Here is a 22724-nt window from a genome sequence, read left to right on the forward strand (position 1 = left end):
AAAAGTATCTCCCTGCGTGCCGCTTCTGCCGACCATCACTTCCAATTGTCAGAGAAACTGCCATCGCCCACTTCTGCCGCGAGGAATCACAGGAAAGATCACTACAGATGTGTCAACTTCACTGGAAGGTGGCAGACAGACTGAAGAACGTGTCTGTTCAGCCTGATTTATAGTTGGTCGTATGACCGTGTTCCGTGCCAAGAATAGCCGATCCACAAGCTCAGTTACTCTAGAAAATGTGTTCTACTTAAAGGCGAAGAGAAGCTGGGATACAGCTTACATCATAATTAAGCATGCTTCACACTAACTACTGCTTTGGATAGGGTTTAACTTTGAATGAGATTTGCAAATGTAATATGAAAATGCATTTACGATAACAAAGAGGACTAAATATTAAAAAGCGTTGCTGCTTGTTCAACGTCTTCAAAGGTTTTTATTTTTATCTTTTCAAGAATATCACAAACTATCTCAAGCTCAGTCGTTTGAAGTCACAGGAGAACACTGTTTGTTGCTGCTTAGACAAAAGTGTTTACTTATGGACCTGAAGTTGATTACAATTCAAAGAGGCAGCCTCACAATGCTTATTCACTGTGGAAACATGACCTAAATTCTGCAAAGGGACGCTTGTGCTTTGAAGTTCCGAATTACACTGGGGGAACTTTTTTCCCCTTCTTTTAGTGCAAAGCAGCTAATCAAAAATGTGTCTTAAAATCAAAGCTTTCAAAGAGCCCTGATGTACTTGATCTCTTAGCCACAACTATTGTTTTGGCACAGTGCGGCTTTGAACTTCTATTTGGTTGAGGATCATTGAGAAGAACGTGCTTCATGGCAGGTCTGTTACTACACCGGATCAAGGTTCGATTGGCTGTGGGGGATGGGGGAAATCCATGTCTCTGCTTTTGATACTCCTCCACCATTACTTTTATCGCCGGTGGGGTTATGTCTGTTATGTGTCTAACATTTATGTTTTATGATATCACAATTTAACAATTACATTGCACACAATATGAATGCCGTGCATGCAGGGTTAGTGTGGCATCCATATTTTGCGCAGACTTTTAAAATGTCACAACAACAAAAAAGTTTCCACCAATTTTCATTGGCCGCTACATCCTGATGAGGATATGGGGCTTAAGTGGTTTTGATTTAAAAAAGAAAGATAAAAACAAATCCTATATCCTGGATGTTGTAAGGACTTGATTCACCACTATCTTATTGGAAACACAGTATAAACCTCAGTTTATAAAGCATTACTTACTTAATCTGAATGACATCACAGGAGATTTCCATCGCATCCTAAAGCACGCCACACACAGTGGAGGATTTTCTTTTTTTAATGTTGGGTGTAGTCCAAATTCTAATCTGATTGTGATCTGTTGGGGGAAGCAGACTACATTTGAATAAAACAAAATTAGAGGAAGTTAAAGTGTAACTCAATGAATAAGATGAGGTGAAAAGATGTCAGTGAATTAAAAGAAAAAATCTTTATTTTTTGCTACCACAAAAAAATAACTAACTGCACTAAATTCTCTTTATCTATCGGCAAACAAAACAATGTAAAATACTCATTGCACCATAATGCTTTAAGGAGGATAAGGGATCTTGAAGTGCTTTGAAGTTTATAAATGCAATGCACCAATGTAATTATGTCTAAATTCCAGGAATAGCTTTTTCACACACTTTCACTAACAAATGCACATACAGTACACAAAAGCTGTGCAAGCCAGCGTGGGCACACACACACGCGCACGAACGCACACACACTGTGGTACTGCCGTTTCTATCTAGTCGACTATATCTATACACAGTCTCTCACACACACACACACACACACACACACACACACACACACACACACACACACACACACACACACACACCCCCCCCCCCCCCCCCCCAGAAGGACTAAGGACTTTCCACAGTTTCGTATTTACAGTACTAATGAATTCATTGATTGCACAAGCTCCTGAATTAGGTTCCTCTCCTCATTACCTGAGACTTTCTGTTCAAGCAGGCTTACATTAGCTATACAGGAGGACTGCGAGGGGACAGTTCATAATTAGCAGCTCACCCTAGGACCGACACACTCGAGTGTATTTGGGTAATTCCATTAAAGAGCTCCCACAGTGGGAAATTGTAGCGTAGCCCAGCAGCCCACCCCCTGCTTTTAACAAATGATGTAACTTTCAAAAGCAGGTTGGTCCTGGATTCAATGCATCGCACAGGGTACACTCCTCTGTTCCAGTTTTCTGTTACATGTAGCGTATCCCACCCACACACTTTGGTGTGTTGGGTGCTTTCAGTCACCATGGTCCCACTCTGTGGAATTCTATACCAGCTGATATAGGTCTGTTACAACAGTGTCTTATTTTAAAAGCCAAAAACCTACCTATTTTTCACAAGCTTTTAACTAGGTTCCGAGTGTGTAGTTATCTTTAAAGCTGGTCGACTTTCATTTCATTAATTCATTTTTACTTGTTAACCAAATGAAAATGTGTTCATTTTGTGTCATTGCTGAACTTGTATTTTCTTTTTTTAAGCACAGTGAAATGTGCTATTATATGAGTCTGCGCTTGTCATATGAAATGTGCTATTATGAGTTTGTGCTTTATATGAAATGTGTTACATAAATACAGTAAATGAGACTTGACATACATCTCTCTCACACCAGCTGTACATCATCCATAACCTACTATACTGTAGTGGTTCTCAAAGTGGGGTCCATGGACCCCCAGCTGGGTTCGGTTCCTTGAGATCGTTCCAGGGGTCCCCACGGGCAAAATGAATCAATAAAGCTTTGAAACTAGTATATAAATCGGGTATTTGAAAATAGAAGATCTACAAGTTCACAGCGTGATGTGAGCTTGTAGATCTGTGGTTTTCAAAAATCTTGAAAAGTGATAATAATAAAACCATCTTTTCCGATGGGATTCCGTGGCCAACATAATTATTCATTTGGGGGTCCTTAACTCATTGAGTGCCAGCCTATCACCACTAGAGGGCGCCCAGTGACCAGAGAATAATAGAGATATGCTGGTAATGCATGCCCAAGCCCTGGAGCCCAAGCCCAAGCCCTACTTGCCTGAACACTTTCCTTTGTGCATGTACAGGAAGAGGATGAAGTTAGCTTGAAGTTAGCTATTGGCTACCAAGCATTTTAGAAGCCTTATTTTCGTCAACTTAGCCATGATTAAACCTTGCACACCTCATGCATGGGAAAAAAACAGAGAAGAATGAGCTCTAAAAAATCCAATGCAATCCTGGATTGCATTGGAGTGGATTTGTGCAGTTTGTTCACAGCTTTCAAACAAAAAAATCCGATTGGAAATCCGTTCAGGCATTCTTGAGATAATCGCCATTATGTTTTACATGTAATGTAAACAAAAATGGCTGCCCTGTATGTTAGATGGGGTTGTATGGGGGTGGAACATGCAAAATCGCGATTGAAATCATGTTCACCAGATTTGATGGGGTCCAAAAAAAAAAAAAAAAAAATTCAAAAAAATTTTTTTCAAAAAAAAAAAAAAAAAATTTTTTTTTTTTTTTTTTTTTTTTTTTTTAAAAGCCGAACTTGTTCGGGATCGGCACACTACGATACGCTAATAAAGCCGAACTAGTTCGGGATTGGCACTCAATGAGTTAACATGAAAACGTTTGAGAACCACTGATTTACTAGTCACTAGTGTGTATAGGCCTAAATGCTGAAATTAGCAGTTTCTGCCATTGAAAGAAAGTAGTCGTAGAAATATAACGTTTAATGGAGAAAGGATAATGGAGGGAACCATATAATAATATTCAAAAGGTTTAGATAATATAACATTTCTCGTGATTGTAAACCCTATAGCCTTGGGGAATTGGCCAGTCTCGGATTGTGGATTTCTCTAGAAGTGGTGGTGGATTGTAATTCTCAGGATTACAGGATTTCAACAATTATAATTCTCCAATAAGTTACTCATACAGTATAATCAATAGTGCACTTTTCTTTAACCTCTTTGAGAGACAGGTCTCTATTATGTTCAGTATCATCCTTGAATAGCCTGAGAGAGAGAGAGAGAGAGAGAGAGAGAGAGAGAGAGAGAGAGAGAGAGAGAGAGAGAGAGAGAGAGAGAGAGAGAGAGAGTCAGTCCTCTGGTAGTATTTTAATTAAAGTGACCTTATCATGGGCTTTTACTGATTATGAATCTGTCCTCAACCAAAGATATTCCTCAACTCCCTCAACTGTCTGTTGGTATTATGAACTCTCATGACCATCTGTTGAGTTGCCTGAGAGTAAATTAATGCCTTGTAGTCTACTGCCCCCTGGAGTACACTTAGGTGCACTACAACGTTACAACATGCCTACAGTACATCAGTGGTTTTCAACTCTTTTCATATCAAGATCCATTATTTATTCGGTATTTGAGCCACGGACCACAATATGATGACATTTAGCCTCTCAGACCGCAAGCTTTCCCCCATAATTCCATGCTGTATTGATGGTGGTACCATAGGAGGGATAACAGGCAAACATTGATCAAAATAACAATTGTTCTCTTCTCCTCTAATTGTGTAGACTTCTTGTAAATTAAGTAAAGCACAACAATACTTTAAAGGGGAACTAGGTAACTTTAAGACTATTTTAATATATGTATATACATTTTTTTAGCTGTCATTTCCCATTATCAGCCACTATACTATTGTGCGCCAGACCAACGCACAACCCATCGTGCCAATAGGGCTGATCCCGATTGGCAGGGCTGTTGTGGGCAGGGTTCATGGCTGTACTAACTATGGGGCTACAATCACCCCCCCCCCCCCCCATCTTTGGAGGTCCATTAAAAACAAACAACCACATAAAAACACAATATTATATTCACAAAGTGCAAAAAGAACACCCCTAATACATAAAACCACAGCTATAACAAAAGACACTCATACCAGTGTTTCCAAAACAGAGACTGATACCTGGTAGCACTGAGGCAGGAGTTAGTCAGCAGCATGATAATAGAGTTTTGAGACTCATCCAATCGGCCCATAATCTGCTCATCCTGCTCAGATCCTTACAAGCTTTACCTCACGAATCAACGATAAAAATGATATAAAACACTATACAATTTGGTATTATTAAAGGGGAGATATAATAGAACGAAGTCAAGTTTCCTTTCTTTTTGTGCTGAGTTTATATATTTTATTAATAGATATGCAACGTTTCGGTCAGACCTTCTTCAGGCATCTGCCAGTGCTGACAGATAGTCGCTGCATAGCTAAATATCCACATCTTAAAATTACCTTGACACCGTACGCAGCAAGATCTGGGCAGCATCACCATCTCCACCGCACGCAGCAACATCTGGGCAGCATCACCATCTCCACCGCACACAGCAACATCTCGGCAGCAGAATCTGTACCTTACAGATGTCTTCTTGTTCATTTCGTGTTCTGTAAAGACACACAAAAAAAGAGTGAAACGTTTGAGTCGTGTCAGCTTACAGGGTGACATTATTGTTATTATCATCATCATCATCTGGTGGTCACTGTCAGGGCTGTGTAACCATTATCATACAATACAATTATAATCATCATATTTATGAACATGTTTGAAAATGCAAACATTGATTTTGACAATTTTAGGCTAAATATTTGTGATTATGAAAACTGACAGGCCTGGTCAACTGAGCCACACACAAACACATCTAACTGGAAGAGTGGGCATGTCATTGTGTAAGTGGGCACTTCAGTGTGAAAGTGGGCATTTCTTTCCCCCAAATTAATTAAGAAATTAAAGTATGTAGATGATTTGAACATGCTTGAACACTCGACAATTAACCCATTAAGACCTGGAACGTATCTGTGTCACACTGGCCATTAGAAAAAAGCAGATATACGAGCTTGCACTACGATATACAAGTGCTGCACTACGAGCTTGTAGATCTGACATTTTTGAATAATCCATAATAATCCTCAGCATACTTTAGTTTACATCATCATCGTTAATATATAGTGTGTATGTTCACATCATATACTTTACAAGACCATTTTACAAATTATTCCTACGGTAATTTGTATAACATTTCAGAGGGAAACTAGAAGCAGTGCTCTTCCGAGCACAGGTCTCCACCAGGCCAGGCGTCCTGGTGGTGCTACTGTGCAATAGGCCTGTGTAAAAAGTGTGGCATATGTTCTTCACCTTAGACCTTTCATGGCAATCGGACGCTGCATGCATGATTTGAAGCATTGTGTTCCAAAAATGTGTTTTGATAAAGTCTACCTGCTGGTGGCGCTATAACAGCCCAATGTGAAAAAGGTAGCATTTGTTCCTTGACCTAGTGGGAATATGTGTGGCAAATTTCACACTAATCGCAAGCTGCGTTGATGATTTGAGGCATTTTGTTCAAAAACGGAGCAATCCTGCAAACTTTGGAAGCCAATATTAGCCAATTAGGATGGAATATGAAATATCAGACGGATCGGACTTGATCACATGACTATAGAGATACTGTGTACCGAGTTGCATGATTTTTGGATAAAATCTCAAGGAATAATAGGAAAAATGGTGTTTTACATAAGTTGGCCTCCTGGTGGCGCTATAAAAGGCTGATGTGAAAAATGCAGGGAAAGGGTATTTCCTTGGCCTCTAGGGAGTGCGCTTACAAAGTTTGAAACTGATCGGTGGAGTTATAGGTAAAACCACAAATCGGCCTGTTATAGCGCCACCATGAGGCTGATTTCAAAAATTTGAAGTGGCATTTCTTCCTCGACCTAGTGGGAACGTGTGTGCGCGATTTCATGATAATTGCACTTTGCGTTTGGGATTTGAGGCATTTTGTTCAAAACGGCTCAATCCTACAAACTTTGGAAGCCAATCTTAGCCAATCAGGATGGAATATGCAAGATCGGACAGATCCATGTCAATCACATGACTGTCGAGGTACTGCCTACCGATTTGTAGGATTTTTGGACAAAATCTGTAAGAGTAGTGCACAGAAATGTGTTTTGCAAACATCGGCGCGCTAGAAAAGGTCCATTTGAAAGATTTAGGGCAGAGGTTCTAGATTGGCATCCAGGGAATGTGTGTGCTCACTTTGGCAGCGACCGGGCCAACGGCGACTGAGATTAGGTGCACACAAACTGCGAGGACACACGGACGGACGGACGCACGGACGGTGAGCATTTGACCAAATCGCGGAGGCAACAGTCTGGCCACGCGAGACTACAACGGGGAAAACACGGGAAAACACAGAGCCGGCTGGTCTTTCGAGCGATATAAAAACATTATTTCACCCCCTTGCTTCGAGTTTCTTCCACCTTAAAGAAGTAAAACGATTATAGATGAATAGAGACCGGTCACTTTTTGGATAGAGTGTTCACCAAAGGTAAGAAAGTGTTCCCTAACGGCGGATCGGCGATCCGGCCTGAGGATTCCGGCATGCTACCAGTAGGAACCCCATCTCGGAGCTGCGTAGCAGTGGAGTGAGGGGTTCCGAAAGGAGCTAGGAGATCTACAAGCTCACAGTATGTGCCGCATTTCAACACGTTGTGAGCTTGCAGATGGGATATTCTCAAATAGCCGATGTACAGTATATACTAGTGTAGGGTTTAAAGTGGTTAAAGTGATTCTGATACCTCATGTTGCTGGGGGACCCCCTGGAACCAAAGTTTGAGAACCACTTGGCCGTGTTCCACACACTGACAGCACAGTTCCCATTGTCATGTCATTCAGCCTGAACAAGACTCAGGAGGAGTGAAATTGGTTTCATTCAGCCTGAATGGGATTCAAATATAATTTACAAAAAAAAAAAAAAAAAAAAAAAGTTTTGCAGTTCAGACATGATTTAAATCAATGTGATTCCCATGTGACCATGAAGCAGGGCAATAATAACCACATGGGCTGACAGTGTGACCACAGACCGCCCTACTGGTCAAACAAATGAATGACAGGAGTTTCTATGCACTGCAGCCATATTGAAAAGAAATTGGGACTTCATTCACAGGTCTTACCAATTTATATTAATTAAGTTGCTGTTCCATTTAATGTAGCACAGTGGGTTCTCAAACTTTTAAATATCAAGGACCCCCATAACTCTGATATTTGAGATTGTAAAAAAAGATGAGTGTTAAAAAGTTTTCATTTACTGCTTTCTATCATTTTTAGCCATTGTAATGTTTTTGATTTCAGTGGGTGGGGGCATGCGTACAAGCAGCTAAATATATCTTTTAGACACAATAAGCTCATTCCCAAGTTGCATCGCAATCTTTATGGGCAGATGTGACTTATGGGGACTAGTAGTGTTACTGTAAATAGTAATAAAGAAATCACTGGCTTATTGTGTCTAAAAAGAGATATAGCCATGCACTTGTAGGTCTACACATTCCCCTTCCCGAACAAACTTGCTAAAATAGCAAAAGACTATAGAAAGCAGTAGGCTATATGAAAACATTTTAACACTCATCTTTTCTTTACTCTAATTACAATCTAAAAAATGAACTTGTGTTGTAAAAAACAAAAAAACAAAGTTGTCCTTTAAAGTAGAAGTAGCCTACTCATTATGCAGAATGTCCCATTTCACAACTTTTGTTTGTATACAAATCTTGAAAATAGCAGGAGTAGAAGTAAAAGTACAGAAACCACAGGGCCTATTCCAATAAAGTTAAAATACCAACAGTACTTGAGTAAATGTACTTACTTTACTTTACACCACCACCACCAGTAATTAACGCAGCAACCCTCCTGTTTTTGGAGAAAGTCTCCCGACCATGTCACCTGTTCCAGAATGTCACCCAAAAACATTTCATCCTGCTCTACAACCAAACCAGATCTGCAGCCGGTGCAGTGAATTGATCCCAGGAAAGAACTGGACCGCACGGCTCTCCGTAGTCCGTACTACGTCACTGAATGTTGACGTGTGTGTTAGCAGCAGAGCACAGAGCAGAGTGCACTCAGTGCAGTCTCTTGCTAGTAGATAAGCAGCTGTTTCATTCATAAGGATTGTTGTTTAAATCAAACAACTGGTTAGCTTTCAGTCATGGCAGCCGCGTGGGAAGAGATCCGACGCCTTGCTGCAGACTTCCAGAGAGCACAGTTCACTGACTCTGTGCAAAGGTAATGCAAAACAACCACACAGACATACAAAGCTGCTCTAGTGTGGGGCTAATGCTAACGTGTCCAGAAATCAGGATTAACTTATTCCCTGACAACGTACAATGTACAGCATTCAGCATTGTGTAAACAGCACTGTGTCACATACTCACATTGTGTCATTATATACATGTTATTGTTATGTGCTATTGTAAACATCTACTATATTTTTTTCACTTTTCTTTTTTTTTTTTACAATATTTATATTTACAATATCTACTGTCATTCAATGTTAGATGAGATACATAAAGGTTTCCTGTGCAAATAAGCCGAAAAGCTTATTAGGATCTCCTTTTAGTTGACTGTGTACCAGTGAACTGTACTGTCATGAAACTACCTTTTTCTATGCAAACTTATAGTCTTCAATCAATCAATCAATGCAGGCCAGGGTATAAAGCTTTTTGGAACTTGGAGCATTTCTTTTTTCTCAATACGATTTGAATGGTATACGAAAAAAGATTTAAAATATGTTTAAAGGTATCAGCTCTGTTTATACTGTATGTGCAGTAGGTCTAGATGTCACTCAGTGGTTTCTAGTCCTTATCAACTTGAAGCAAGTGATTGTCCACAACATGTTGTGAGCTTGTAGATCGGCGAGCGACTCCGTCATACAATATGCCCCACCCCCCCCCCCCCCCCCCCCTTAGACTTAAACTTAGAAAATGTCCAATACGAATGAGAACATGTGTAACGAGGTTTCTGCCTGACAGCAACGATATGTTCTCTTCAGCTATCGTAGTGTCAGTAATGTATTAACAACGCTTTATGTGTTTGAACAATTCCAACAGGTTGTCAGAGAGGAACTGTATTGAAATCATTGCCAAGTTGGTCCAGGACAAGAAGCTGGACGTGGTGCACACACTGGATGGGAAGGAGTACATCACCCCAGCCCAGATCAGCAGGGACATCAAAGATGAGCTGTACATTCATGGAGGTCAGTTCAACCTACTCAACACATGACAGGAACATTTTGATGGTGCTGAACTATAGGTTGAACTTGGCTGCAAGCAGCTCTTAGACTTAGATGCTATTTTTAATATCTGGCATCTAGAGTTGCAACACCAACCCTTGACAGCTCATGCATCCTAACAGAAAAGTCCTGATCTGATTGTATTAAACAATGTTAATCTTGGCGTAAGTTTTTGTTTCATAAAAATCAATAAATAAATACATTCTGTGCACTCTTTCTAAGTGTTGGAGTTTGGAAGTACTCGTTGGAAATGTCTCGACGGTCTTGCGTACCACCTTTAAAAATAGCATCTTTAGAGTTGCTTGGTTAAGTCCAAGCTTCAATTCTGTTTACTGTTACCACAACATTGAACATCTTCATCAAAATCTATATTTATAGGACCATACTGGTGTTATATTGCAATTGACTGCAATTTTCATACAGTATTCTTACAGTATTGGAAAGGCAACTGGAAATTATTATGGAATAATCTTTGATTGAATAGTTTATTATTATCACGATTATTAACAGTATGTGTAGTAGAGTTGAAGGTTATGCTAAGAGGATATCAGCAAAAGCCTTCGTGGCTTATATTCATTCGTGGACCATTAAAATAGCCTAGACCAGTGGTTCCTAAACAGTGTTACATGGCACACTGAGGCGAAGTGATGCGAAGTCAGGTGTACTTCAGGTGCACAGGGATTTTGTAACTATACTAGTGTATGAATGAAATATTTTAGCAGTGCTTTGTTCGCACACTGAGACACATTCTATACCCTAGAAAAAATATTGTAACCACTTTCGTCAATGAAAATTTGAAATGTAAAAAAAAAAAGCTCACAACGCGTTACGAATATTGAGCTTGTAATCAGCTATCTTTTACTATGATTAAATGTTTTGCCTTTAGAGTTTTTTGTGTCCATTGGTGTGTGAATAAGAATAAGACTTTGTCTTTTTCACAGGGCGTGTCAACATTGTCGATCTCCAGCAGGTGCGTTCAAGCAAACTTATTTTATTAATTTAAAATAGTTGACATGCTGTTGACCCACATAAAGGCCTGTTTTAATTCAAAATGTGTGAAAAATCAGTGAGCAGTTATTTTCTCATTATAAATCATAATGCTAAAACAGATGTTCTATAGTATTCTTACTATACGCTTTAATGTCTTGGCTAAAACCTCCCATAAACCCTTCCATGATCCTTCCCTCTACAGAGTATCAATGTGGATTTGGTCCATGTTGAAAATAGAGCAAACGACATAGCAAGAACTGAAAAAGGAGTCCGTCTTGTGTTGGGCCAACTCATAGATAAGTAAGTATAAGATAGTACAGTGGTTCTCAACCTTTTCAGGCCACCACCCCCAAAATAATTATATTTGAATACCCTGACAACTGGAATTGGCTGGAATGTGAAAATTGCAGATATACAAGCTTGTAGATCAGCTATTATCACAATTTGGCCAATGTTTGACCAATTGTGATATTTTGTTGATTACTTTTGAGTGACACATTTAAAAGTAAATGGAAACACCAGATGATTAGACTATATTCATAAAAATGACTGACATTGTGTATCTAATGTCGTTCATTGCAGTACTTACCTGGACAGCTTAGCAGAGGAGGTGAATGACAAACTACAAGGGGCTGGTTTTATAAATATTTCCGATCTCTGTAAGAACTATGACCTTCCAGGGGATTTCCTGACAGAGGTGAGTCACGCTGCAGCCACTCAACTCACACAATATAATAAAAAAATATATATATATCTTGGAATATATCGTATCCGTTTCGAGCTTGTAGATCTGCTTCTTTTGATGCTTTTGTGTGACCTGTAGGATGATAAAGTAAGGCGTTAATTTACGAAAAAACACGAAAAGTTGAAATATGGAGATAAGAGGTTTCTGCCTGACAGCAACAATATAAAAGCACATGAAGGCAAAATGTTGAGTAAAAATAAGTGTTGCATCTTTACTATATTTTAGTTGTTTGAACTATTATGTGCATCAGTAGGCCTAATAAATCATGTAATAAGAATACAAGATTTTTTGCATCTGCACCCCGATTCACAGTCACTCACTGTATAACAGGTGTATGGTAAACCCTACTGTAAAACGTGTATTGTAATATTGGTATTGTAACGATTCATTTGAACAATTAATCGGATATTGGTCAAAAGTTCTATATCTTGCATCCCTATTTTGGAAGCAAGCATTGGTTAAATATTCACCCAGATCATAAATCATATTGCGGTTATCTATCTATTGATACCTCTTGCCTCCCTAAAAAAGACTCCTTTTGTCTGAATGTGTCTTTTCATGCCAAAAAGCATCTTGAGAAAGGAGAACGTGATGTTTAATGGTGTGTTTTATTTCATACGTTAGGAGTTGTCAAGGCGTATAGGAAAGCTGATCCAGGGGGAAATGGACCAGTACAACAGGGGTGTCATATTTACACAAGCGTTTGTAGCGCGGCACAAGGCACGCATCAGTGGGCTCTTCAGTGCAATCACTCGGTACGCCCCCCAAACATTGTCTAAGCATAATTAGAGCATTGTTTTTCTTTGTGTTTTATGTTCCAAACTGAATCCCCTACTGTTGTTGTTGTTGTATTCTCTAGGCCAACGCCTGTCAGCACCATGATTGGAACGTTTGGATTTCAGGAACACCTTCTATATTGTAAGCAGTTCTTTCATTTGTTGACTTAATTAGTAATTTCAGCAGCGCTTAGGAGATGTGGTGGTTTATAGCCTACTGTGTGTAGGGTGGGGATCCTTTCCCTTTCCTTAATGATTCCCTCTTTATTTGTTTATTTTATTTATGTATTTATTTATCTATCAGGGACAAAGCACATTAATCAACACGTCAGCTTTCACATCGATGTAAATGTGCCAGAGTTAGACATAAGCTAATTTTCATCTGTAGTCGCTGAGCAGGCTGTAAAAAAAGTGGTGATATGACTATCAATACAAAATTCTGTACAATACAATACAATACAAAACAACACTGTACAGTAGATAGATACCTTTATTATCCCAAGGGGGAAATTTAGTTGTCCAGTTGTAGCACAGCAGTATACAGTTATTTACAAAGTTACAGAGAAGTAGGAAAAAATAGATAAGAGTAAAAACAAGAGCAGTACAGTACCAAAAAAGAGAAGGTGCATCAGTAAGTAGTGAAATAAGTGAATAGTAAGGGGGAGAAAACAGTTATAGTAAATTATGACACCAGTGCCAAATGGAGCCAATAATTACCCATGATCTTAGCGGTCCGATTCCTTAACGGTTCCATTTAACGATTCCTTTTCGGGGTTCGAAATGGACCCTTACAGGTCGGTAACTCTGAATGTATAGAAATGGAACGTTCCACGTTGTACACTCTCAGAGTTATGGTGGTCGTTTAAATGTGAATGTTTGAGAACCACCAGTATTGCGATAGCAGACGAGAAGTCCACATACCAGCTCTGACAGTTTGATAAACCTGGACCTGTTTCCGAATCCCAACCCCCTGTTATGTGTAATAACGCTGCTTCCATGTGGTCTTGCTAGCTGTCTTGGAGGAGCTGGTGAATACTGGACGTCTTAAAGGTGCCGTGGTGGGAGGCCGCCAGGACAAGGCCGTGTACATCCCTGATATTTACTCCAAAACACAGAATGCATGGGTGGACTCCTTCCTTAAGCAGAACGGATATCTGGGTACTCTTTCTTCAATTATTTACAATGTTCTCAATATTTCATTGTTCTTTTTCTTTTTTTACATAATGATGACGATACACAATGAAAAAATAAAAATAGCAGATCTACAAGCTCTACACGTTGCATGGCAATGTGGTGTGATCTTCGACTTGTTGATATTTTCCACTTGTTTTCGTCCTATGACAGTTTAATTGACTTGAACCCCAGTAGCCCTATCCTCGGGGGAACATTCGCCAAAAAACAACAGATCAATAGCTCAACGTGTTGCCTGCCGATGCGTTGAGAGCTTGTAGATGGATAATCTTTCCCTATCGTCATATGACTAATTGTATAGGGCTTAATAAGAGCTTACCTCTGAGTATGTATGTGTAACAAAGCTTGGGCTGGAAACCCACCTAACTCTTCTTTGTGTTTCCATGCAGAGTTTGATGCGTTGGTCCGGTTGGGGATCCCTGACCCAGCAGGCTACATTAAGAAGCGCTACAAATCCAGCAAGCTGTTATTCCTGCGAGCTGCATGTGTGGGCCAGGCCTTAGTAGACCAGGTGGAGGCCTCGGTGGAGGAAGCTGTCAACTCAGCTACGTGGGCTGATATCCAGGTGCTTACACCGCCCTTCTAGTCTTACATGAATGTATTACGCAAATTGCTTTCTACGGTGCGGTTCTGCAAGAGGCTAGCCGTCTATAAGAGGGGTTGGTGTCTATAAGAGGGGTTGGTGTCTATAAGAGGGGTTGGTGAGTGTTTGTGTGTGTGTGTGTGTGTGTGTGTGTGTGTGTGCGTGTGTGTGTGCATGCGTGCGTGCGCACATTATACATACATTGTTGACCCGGGATCCCCCAGGGTCGTCTGTACAAGTGTACATGGCCAACTAATGAATAATAATAATGGATTGCATTTTTATAGCGCTTTTCTAAGCACATTGTGAACTCAAATCGCTTTGCAATGGTTCATTCATTCATTCATTGGGAGGTGAAGCAACATTATAGTCCTCACTTTTCACATTGACACACCAATGGTGGCAAGTTTCCACCGAACAACTTTTTGGTGGCAATGTGGGGTTCAGTTCCACGGATCATTGGACAACCCACTGTACCTCCTGAACCACAGCCGCCCCTAGTCACTAAATTCTTTGCTCTCTAAACCGTTTTCTTCTGAAAGTAGACAATCTACAAGCTGACGTGAGCATGTAGATCTTGTATTTTCACAGAATGTGAAACACTAGGGTTTGTGTCGCGTTACCCATTTAGGCCTGACCTAAGTTTTCTGAAAGAAAGTAAAATATTCTTCAAAAATTACAAAAACTGTATGTATGTTGCTACATACTGTACATGTACCGTACTACACTAAAATGTGTTCCCGGCCTGAATGGGTTAAAAAAAAAAAAGGTTACAAATCAGACATCTTATTCGTCATTCTGATTAGACATTCTTTACATTCTCATATACTAACTAATTTGACTCCCTTCTCCCTCCCTGACTTAGTCCACTTTGCCGAGCTGTCTGTCAGTGGAGGATGGCGTGATACTGATCAACCAGGCCATGAGGAACGCCGGTGTGCAGTCCTCTGCCAGGGTGCTGGCAGACACGGTGGTCGTCAGCGAGAAGTTCATCAGCAACTGCCTTTCTCTGTTTGATGACGCCATGCAGCTTAAAGCTCAAATGGTACGGCTTTCATTTTCAAAGATATGGATTACAGGGGACATGTAACCACTTAAACGCTTATATCATTTGTTGACTGGGGACCCCCAGCCGTCTATACTTGGTCCCCTCCTTTTTTCCCTCTACACCAAATCTCTTTGCCAATAGGCAATCTTCAAGCCTGTACGAGCCTGTAGATTGGCTATTTTTGGTGAAAGTTTACCAATTTTTTATGTCAAATGTTAGCCTAATACATATAAAATGCCCAGAAATAGGGATGATAGGATTCAGTCTAAGGTATTTAGGGTGCAACTTTAAGATACAACATTCAGCCACTAGATGTCGCACTTTTACAACACCACTGTTGCATACAGCTTGTTTATTTCCCCATCACTTCAATAAGGCAGCAAAAGCCCGCAATCTAATATTGTAACACGAAGGCTGCATCACAAGAATATATTTAGGGTTAAGTAAGTAGTAAGTACCATATCTAATTAAAAGCTTTGTTTTTATTTTGATATTGAATATACAGATTAGGGCTGTCACAATTATTACATAATCGTCTAATCGTGATTTTTTTTTACATAATCGTGATTATTTTTCTTAGTCGTCATAATCGTTTCCATGTTGAAAAATGTTCATATATTTAAAAAGAGGTCAAACATAGTGGAAATAGCAGATCTACAAGCTCACAACGCGTCGCATCGCGACGCGTTGTGAGCTTGTAGATCGGCTATTTCCACTATCAATGTACTTTTTTAAGTAAAGTTGTCAAATATGTCAGTAAATTCTTTGTATATTTAGGTTATGTGTCATATCTGCCATGTGCAACTTCAAAGCCTAAAAGCCAAACAGAAATGTAATTGTCAACGACAAAAACACAATTAAATCGCTAATCGCCAATTATTTGAGTGACAATTAATCGTTGTGTAAAATGTCATATCGTGACAGCCCTAATACAGATATCCATGTCGATAATATTTTGGTGCTGTGCTCTTTCAGGAAGTCAAGAATAACCCAGTGTTTCTAGTAACCGAAGAAGATCTGAAGCGGCAATCTGTGGTGACAGAAATCACTGGTCCTTCTAGAAAGGAAAAGAAAGAGGCAGAGCGCAAGAAGAAGACAACAGGTTAGCTAAAACCCTTTAGGTTAGAAGTACAGACACCCACACACATTCTCACATAGCACAGAATTTTATTAAAAGCAAAATCGGCAGGTATTAATTCAGTTACGTAAACCCTGTCAGGGGTTTTCATTGATTTTACCTGACTTTTGAGGCTCCATGAACACACCACCGTCCACCATGTAATCAGATTACTTACGGCAATGGACGACAATACGTCTCGTCTTTCACCTGGTAAAGAAAAATTATAACCGCGGCCATCCATGCTTTTGTAATGGTACATAGAGAAGGGCTAGTTTCAATATAGATACATGTTTGAGATATTAGAATGGTCATGACAGGGTTTAGTTCACTACAGTTACACTTACAAATCGTTACTGATTCCACAGCATCACCCTGTGGGGAAAAGTATTGCAGCTACACAATACATATGGCATTATATTATTAGCACATAATTTTGTCCACACAGTGTTGCTGTGTAATTTATCCCAAGATGTTGATAATTTCCGTCCATTTCGTGTGCTACCTTGTATTCCTGATTCCCAGAGGGTAGTGGCAGTGTGAAAAGTGGTGGAGGAGGCAACGCCAGAGAGTTCCGGATACGCAAAACCAAGAAGAAGGGAGGGAGGAGGGATGAAGACAGCGATGAAGAAACCGGACCTGCCCCACAAAGTATGGTTGTGGTCACAGTGTATTTAAACCCTCGTATATACATTATGGACCGGGGGTCCTACAAATTTGTACTTGGTCCCCTTATTTTTCCCCTCTGCAACAAATCTCTTCAGCGAAAATAGCCAATGTACAAGCTTACAGCGCAGCGCATTGCAGTGTGCTTTAGTTTAGCTGAATGTTTGCCTATTATTATGACATGCCCAGAATAGGGATGCTAGGATTCATCTGGTTAAGATGGAGGGGGCTTAAAACATAACATGTTCTATGTTGACAGATTTCAACACAAATAAAAAAAATGGAAGGTTAGTCCAGAGTTGTTATTGACACGCCTTAAATCATGTGTTTTGACATCCTATGTCGAATTTAACACAGAAGCGCTCTGATGGGGAACTCGCTTCCGCGTTATGTTTTTGTGTAAACTAAGGTCATGTGTCATGTTTATTTAAATATTCATTTAGAAAAATATCCACATGCGTATAGTCAGGGCCTACACCTTGTTAATTTAGGCCCTCTGAGTTAACAAGAGCTTAATGGCTGGTTGGTTAAAGATCCCTCCCCTGGGTTATTAGAGTGTTTTGTGTAAGACTGTAGGTAAATGTAGTGCTCCCTGGAGACCAATTGGCTTCGCTTGACTCTTTCCTAGATCGTGGCAAACAGACTGAAGTCCCTTTTATGACCCTGGAGGAAATAGTGGCCGTCTTAGAGGAGCGACTGAGTGACTGTCCTGAGGAAATTCTTTCTGAGTTGGCGGAACATTTAGTAAGGTAATATAGATTGCTGTAATAAATAAATACATAAATATAATACTATTGACTCCACCTCTTCTTCGCATTTCTTTGTTTGTTTGTTTGTTTGTTTCTTTATTTCTTTCTTTGCATAACCTTATGATTAAGTAATTAAATCATTTATTTTACTACCCCAACGTTAACACATTAAAACCAGGAAAGCACCTGAGATTTTAGTGTTTGCTGTTCAAAAATAGCAGATCTACAAGCTCGCAGTGCTACTTTTTGAACATTCTTGAAAAATATTTAAAGTGTTTGAAAAATGTAATTTAGAAGGCACTTCTCAGGGCTTAATGGGTTAAACTGACGGTAGTTATTATATTGACTAAAAGTACAATAAAAAAAATCAAATGAGAAATGAGCTGTGCCATTTATGAGTTAATTCCATGAAGCGTCGCGCAAAGCTTGGTCAATGCCAAGCGCTGCGGGACGGACATACACACGAAGCCAGATGTAGGAGTGGTTAGCACCATTCAAAGGTGTAAGATGGCTAAGAGGTGTAAGACTTTTGTTTCAGACTAATTGTTGTTCATAATGTAGGCTCATGTTTCCAAGCCAAAAACAATATATCTTTGTTCTCACCATCTAACATGGAAGCATGTCTTTCTCTGCAGGCCTTTGACCAAGACATACCAGGAGGTGGTGCGGGCAGTCTTCATGTCCTCCACCAGCTCTCCATCAGGGGCCAACAAGAAGAAAAGCATCAAAGACCTCCAGGAGGAGATCACCAACCTCTACAACAACATCCGCCTCTTTGAAAAGGGAGCCAAGTTCTTCTCAGGTGCAGTAAGCCACTATTTGCATCTGCCTACCACTGCATGGTGTGGACACATACACTAGGTCAAAAGTAATCAACAAACTATTCTACAAAAAACAGTCAAACATTGTCCAAATTGTCAAATACAATTTTGAAAATAGACGATCTACAAAGTTCACTGAAAGCTTGTAGATTAACTTTTTTTACAAGATTTATCTGTGGAACCGAGTCCAACAAAAATGAATGCCTAAACTCGTGCATTTCAGGGGAGGCAGTGTGGGGGGTCCCCCGTTCAAATATGATTATTTAGGTGGGTTGACGTGGTGGAAGAAGTACTTTTTTATGAATGTAGCTATAATGCATTTGCAACACATGCAAACAGTTCTTTTCGTGATGTGTCACATTGTGAGCTTGTAGATTGATCGGTTATAGCCTAATATAAAATAGGGCTTAGCTGGTTAGTGTATGCTTTGTAATACTAGTAAGGAGTTAAAAAGTACAATATTTGCTTATGAGATGAAGTGGAATATTAGGTATTGAGTAAGTTAAAAAGCTCAACATTGTACAGTAGTACTAGAGTAAATGTACTCTGCAATACTGATTTCACCTCATCCACTTTGATCTGGCAGATGAAACCCAGGTCCACATCGCCAGGCACGTTCTGAAAACCGTGTGCACCGACGTCACCAACATCCTGGTCAACTTCCTGGCTGCTGAGCTGATGATGTCAGTGGAGAATTCCAACTCCATCACCAGTGAGGTGACTTTGTTATCCTTTTACTTTGAATATACTCCCAGAGGTCCACACATTAACCCGTTGAAGGAGTCGTTCACCCCAATAATATACATTTCTATCAATTACACACCCAATTTATGGAGATTATGGGCATGTCATTATAGGCGAAAATATCCTACAAGCCGGAAAGCGTAAAGAGCTTTTAGATCAGCTATTTTGGCGCGTGACACTGTTGTACGACAAAGTATAAAATAGGTGATACAAGTGGTTAAAAAGTTTTCTTTCATTGCAATGGAGTGATTTTGCCAAATGTGTAGAGATGCACTATAACCTAAATGTTATTGGTCCAATCCATGCAAAAGCGCAGTATATCCATCAACGTGTTTACAATCACAGTGTCCTTGGACAAGTCAGTTTACCCCTACACATGCTTAAAGTCTCACTGAATTCCCCCATATGTCGTCCTTTAGGCCAGAGTGAAGATATTGGGAAAACTACCAGACGAAACTAAAGAACCTCTAATGAAGCTGCACAACTGTCTGAATGGAAAAGTAAGATGTTTTCTGCCATCAAATTGTCTGTATAGTTTATTTTTATGTAATTACATTTGAATTTTTACATGTATGTATGTATTTATTTATTTACCTTGTCTCCTTCACAGATTATTGAAGACTTTTTAACCAACGTTGAAATTTCAGCTGAGGTCTGTGGCTTCATGCTGAAGAAGGGAGACAAGAAAAGGGACAGGTAAACCATGCTAACCGTGCTATGAGCTTAATAATCTGCTAGTTTCGAATAGTATTAAAATAATGGTTAAAATACAAATAAATTACACTGATGCTTTCATGGTTTTAATGACATTAATGCTTGTCCCGGCTTTGAGTGACATAGAGATGCTTGGGGAAATGTCTGGCAATGTTCCGACTACAATTTCATTCAAAGAGAAGTTCTCTCTTTATAAAAGTTGGCAAAGTTTTTAATGGCAAAGAAGCAGCGCCCTTCACAGATCTGACATCAGTGTCTTGTGTGCCGTTTGCAGGCAGGCTGTGTTCGTGCACCGCCAGGCGCTGATGGAGCAGTTAAAAGAGACAGAGGACCCGGCGCTGGCTCTCCACCTGACCAGCGTTCTGCTCTTCCAGGCCAGCACCAACTGCATGCTCCACGCGCCAGGACGCTGTGTGCCTCAAATCATTGGCACACTCAACGGACGCATACCGCCGGTACTACTGCCAAGCCATGGACCTAATCACTCAGTGAATGCATACATGATTTAGTAACTTTAGGTTCTGATTTAGGTTACCTGGCCCATGGCAGGTAGGGCTGTCTACGATTACAAATTTAAGTTGATGATTAATTGTCATACAAACAATTGCGATTAACGATTGTGTTTGTGGCATTGTGTTTTTGAATTGAGTAAAAGGCAAGCTGTCGTCGATATGATATTTCATCAGTTAATTCAATTAAATAGTTCTAGTCTTTTGAATTTAGTTTGTCATATTTTAGTCATCTGAAATGTTTTAGTTTAGTTTTCGCTGACTAAATACCATAAGATTTTAGTCGACTAAATCTATAGTTCATTTAGTCGACTAAAATGTATTTTGGCGGGCCGTGGTGGTGTTGAAATGCCTGATTTATACTATGTGCAGAAAATAGCAGATCTACAAGCTCACAACGTGTCGCGCCTAGCTTGTAGATCTGCTATTTTCAGAGAGTGACACCTGCACACAGCCAAACATAAAATGACTTATCTTAGTTCTACTGGATCTCTTCTCCACTAGTCCCTCCCTGACATTTTAGTCTAGTTTTTATTTGTTGACAAAATTGTTTAATCACAGTTTTAGTTAAATTAGTTTTTGTTTAGTTTTCGTCAGCGAAAAAAAGATAAGTCTATGGACATTTTGTGTCATCTTTTTAGTCGACGAAATCAACACTGGTGTGGTTTGTGTCCATGTGTTTCAGGAGCAGCACCAGCTGCTGTCTCGCTACCAGGGCCTGGTGGTGAAGCAGCTGGTGACCCAGGGCCAGGGCGGCGGTGGGGGGAAGAAGCAGGAGATGGGAGAGGAAGAGGAGAACAGCGGAGAGAAGGATGAGGAGGCCCAGCTGATCCGCAGCGAGCTCAAGTCCCTGACGCCCGAACTGAAGGACCTCGCTCTGTCGCCCAGAAAGACGACAGTGAACGACGTAGACTGATGTCACATCGTCGCGATGCGCAATGGAGCGCTGATTGTTGATTTATAGATGGATGTTGTTGGGTTTGATGATCCCAGTTGTCTGTCTGTGTGATTGAGCGATTATGTTCCGTTGAATACTGCTACTGCATTAAGACCTGAAGCCAATTCTACAAATGTCTTATAAGTTATAAATCCTTAACAGTTTTATGAAAATCACAAGTTTCTATGTCAGTGATTCTCAAACCTTTTCATTTCAAGGACCCCCAATATTTTATGTATTTATTTTGCGGACCCCCATCTCAAAATATTTTGTTCCAGGGACCCCGCCAGATGCAAAGATTTGTGTTAAAAGTGTTTGTATTCAAAGATTTGCACAAATTTTCACGATAAAGCAGAGTGAAAGTATAAAATGATGGTTAAAGTGGTTACATTATGCTTTCCCGGTCTTAATGGGTTAAAGTGATTTTGTACTTTGGTGGAACCTTGGGTTATATATAGATACCTGGACAAGTTTATTGTCAATCATCATCAGTTGCTCCTGTGCTCTGAGTGAGGAAGGAGGAATCCCACATTGCATTTAGAGGCTTTTATTAGAATCGTACTTTTGGCTCATAGACAAAGCAAATGCCAACATAAACAACAAGGCAGGCCGTGTGAAGCCTGCTTACACTAACTCCATATTATAGTTGGCGTATAGTAATCGGTCGTTCCCGCTGCATCAGCATCGGATGTAAATGTACCTTGACAAGCTTCGAAATATGACACATATTTCGAGTTAAAAAGCCTTGTGACTGTAATTGACCAGATAATATCCCTTGTTAGATTGAGACTACCGTGGTTACATTTCGTTCCCCCTCTCTCTGCCCTTAGCTTCGAGTGATTTTACACTCGCCTATCTAAATACAGATTATTATTATTTTTAATATAAAACAAAGGTTGTGAATATTTTGGTTTTATATCATGGCCAGGCAGGTAGCTACAGTATTTAACCCAAGGTTATGCCAGTCACATCACTTCAATGAATGCTCTCACATGGCCATCATTTTCAGTCATTTAACATTGTTCCTGCAATGTCTCCTGAAACTGTCC

At 40.0% G+C, this 22724-nt stretch overlaps 1 protein-coding gene across 1 annotated transcript; it reads left to right on the top strand.

Moving 5' to 3' along the window:
• Positions 1-8896: 8896 nt before the first annotated feature.
• ufl1 (UFM1-specific ligase 1) lies at positions 8897-22724 on the top strand. The gene is made up of 19 exons (XM_080744313.1): positions 8897-9079; positions 9904-10049; positions 11027-11055; positions 11278-11375; positions 11658-11772; positions 12445-12575; positions 12680-12738; positions 13608-13754; positions 14177-14352; positions 15236-15415; positions 16394-16520; positions 17061-17186; positions 17830-17950; positions 18586-18752; positions 19358-19488; positions 19935-20015; positions 20126-20211; positions 20504-20684; positions 21424-22724. Exons 1-19 carry the CDS (start codon positions 9003-9005, stop codon positions 21652-21654), a joined length of 2409 nt encoding a protein of 802 aa, XP_080600439.1. The 5' UTR covers positions 8897-9002; the 3' UTR covers positions 21655-22724.

The sequence above is a fragment of the Nannobrachium achirus genome, assembly GCF_963921795.1.
Source record: "Nannobrachium achirus genome assembly, chromosome: 16".
Taxonomy (NCBI): Eukaryota; Metazoa; Chordata; class Actinopteri; order Myctophiformes; family Myctophidae; genus Nannobrachium; species Nannobrachium achirus.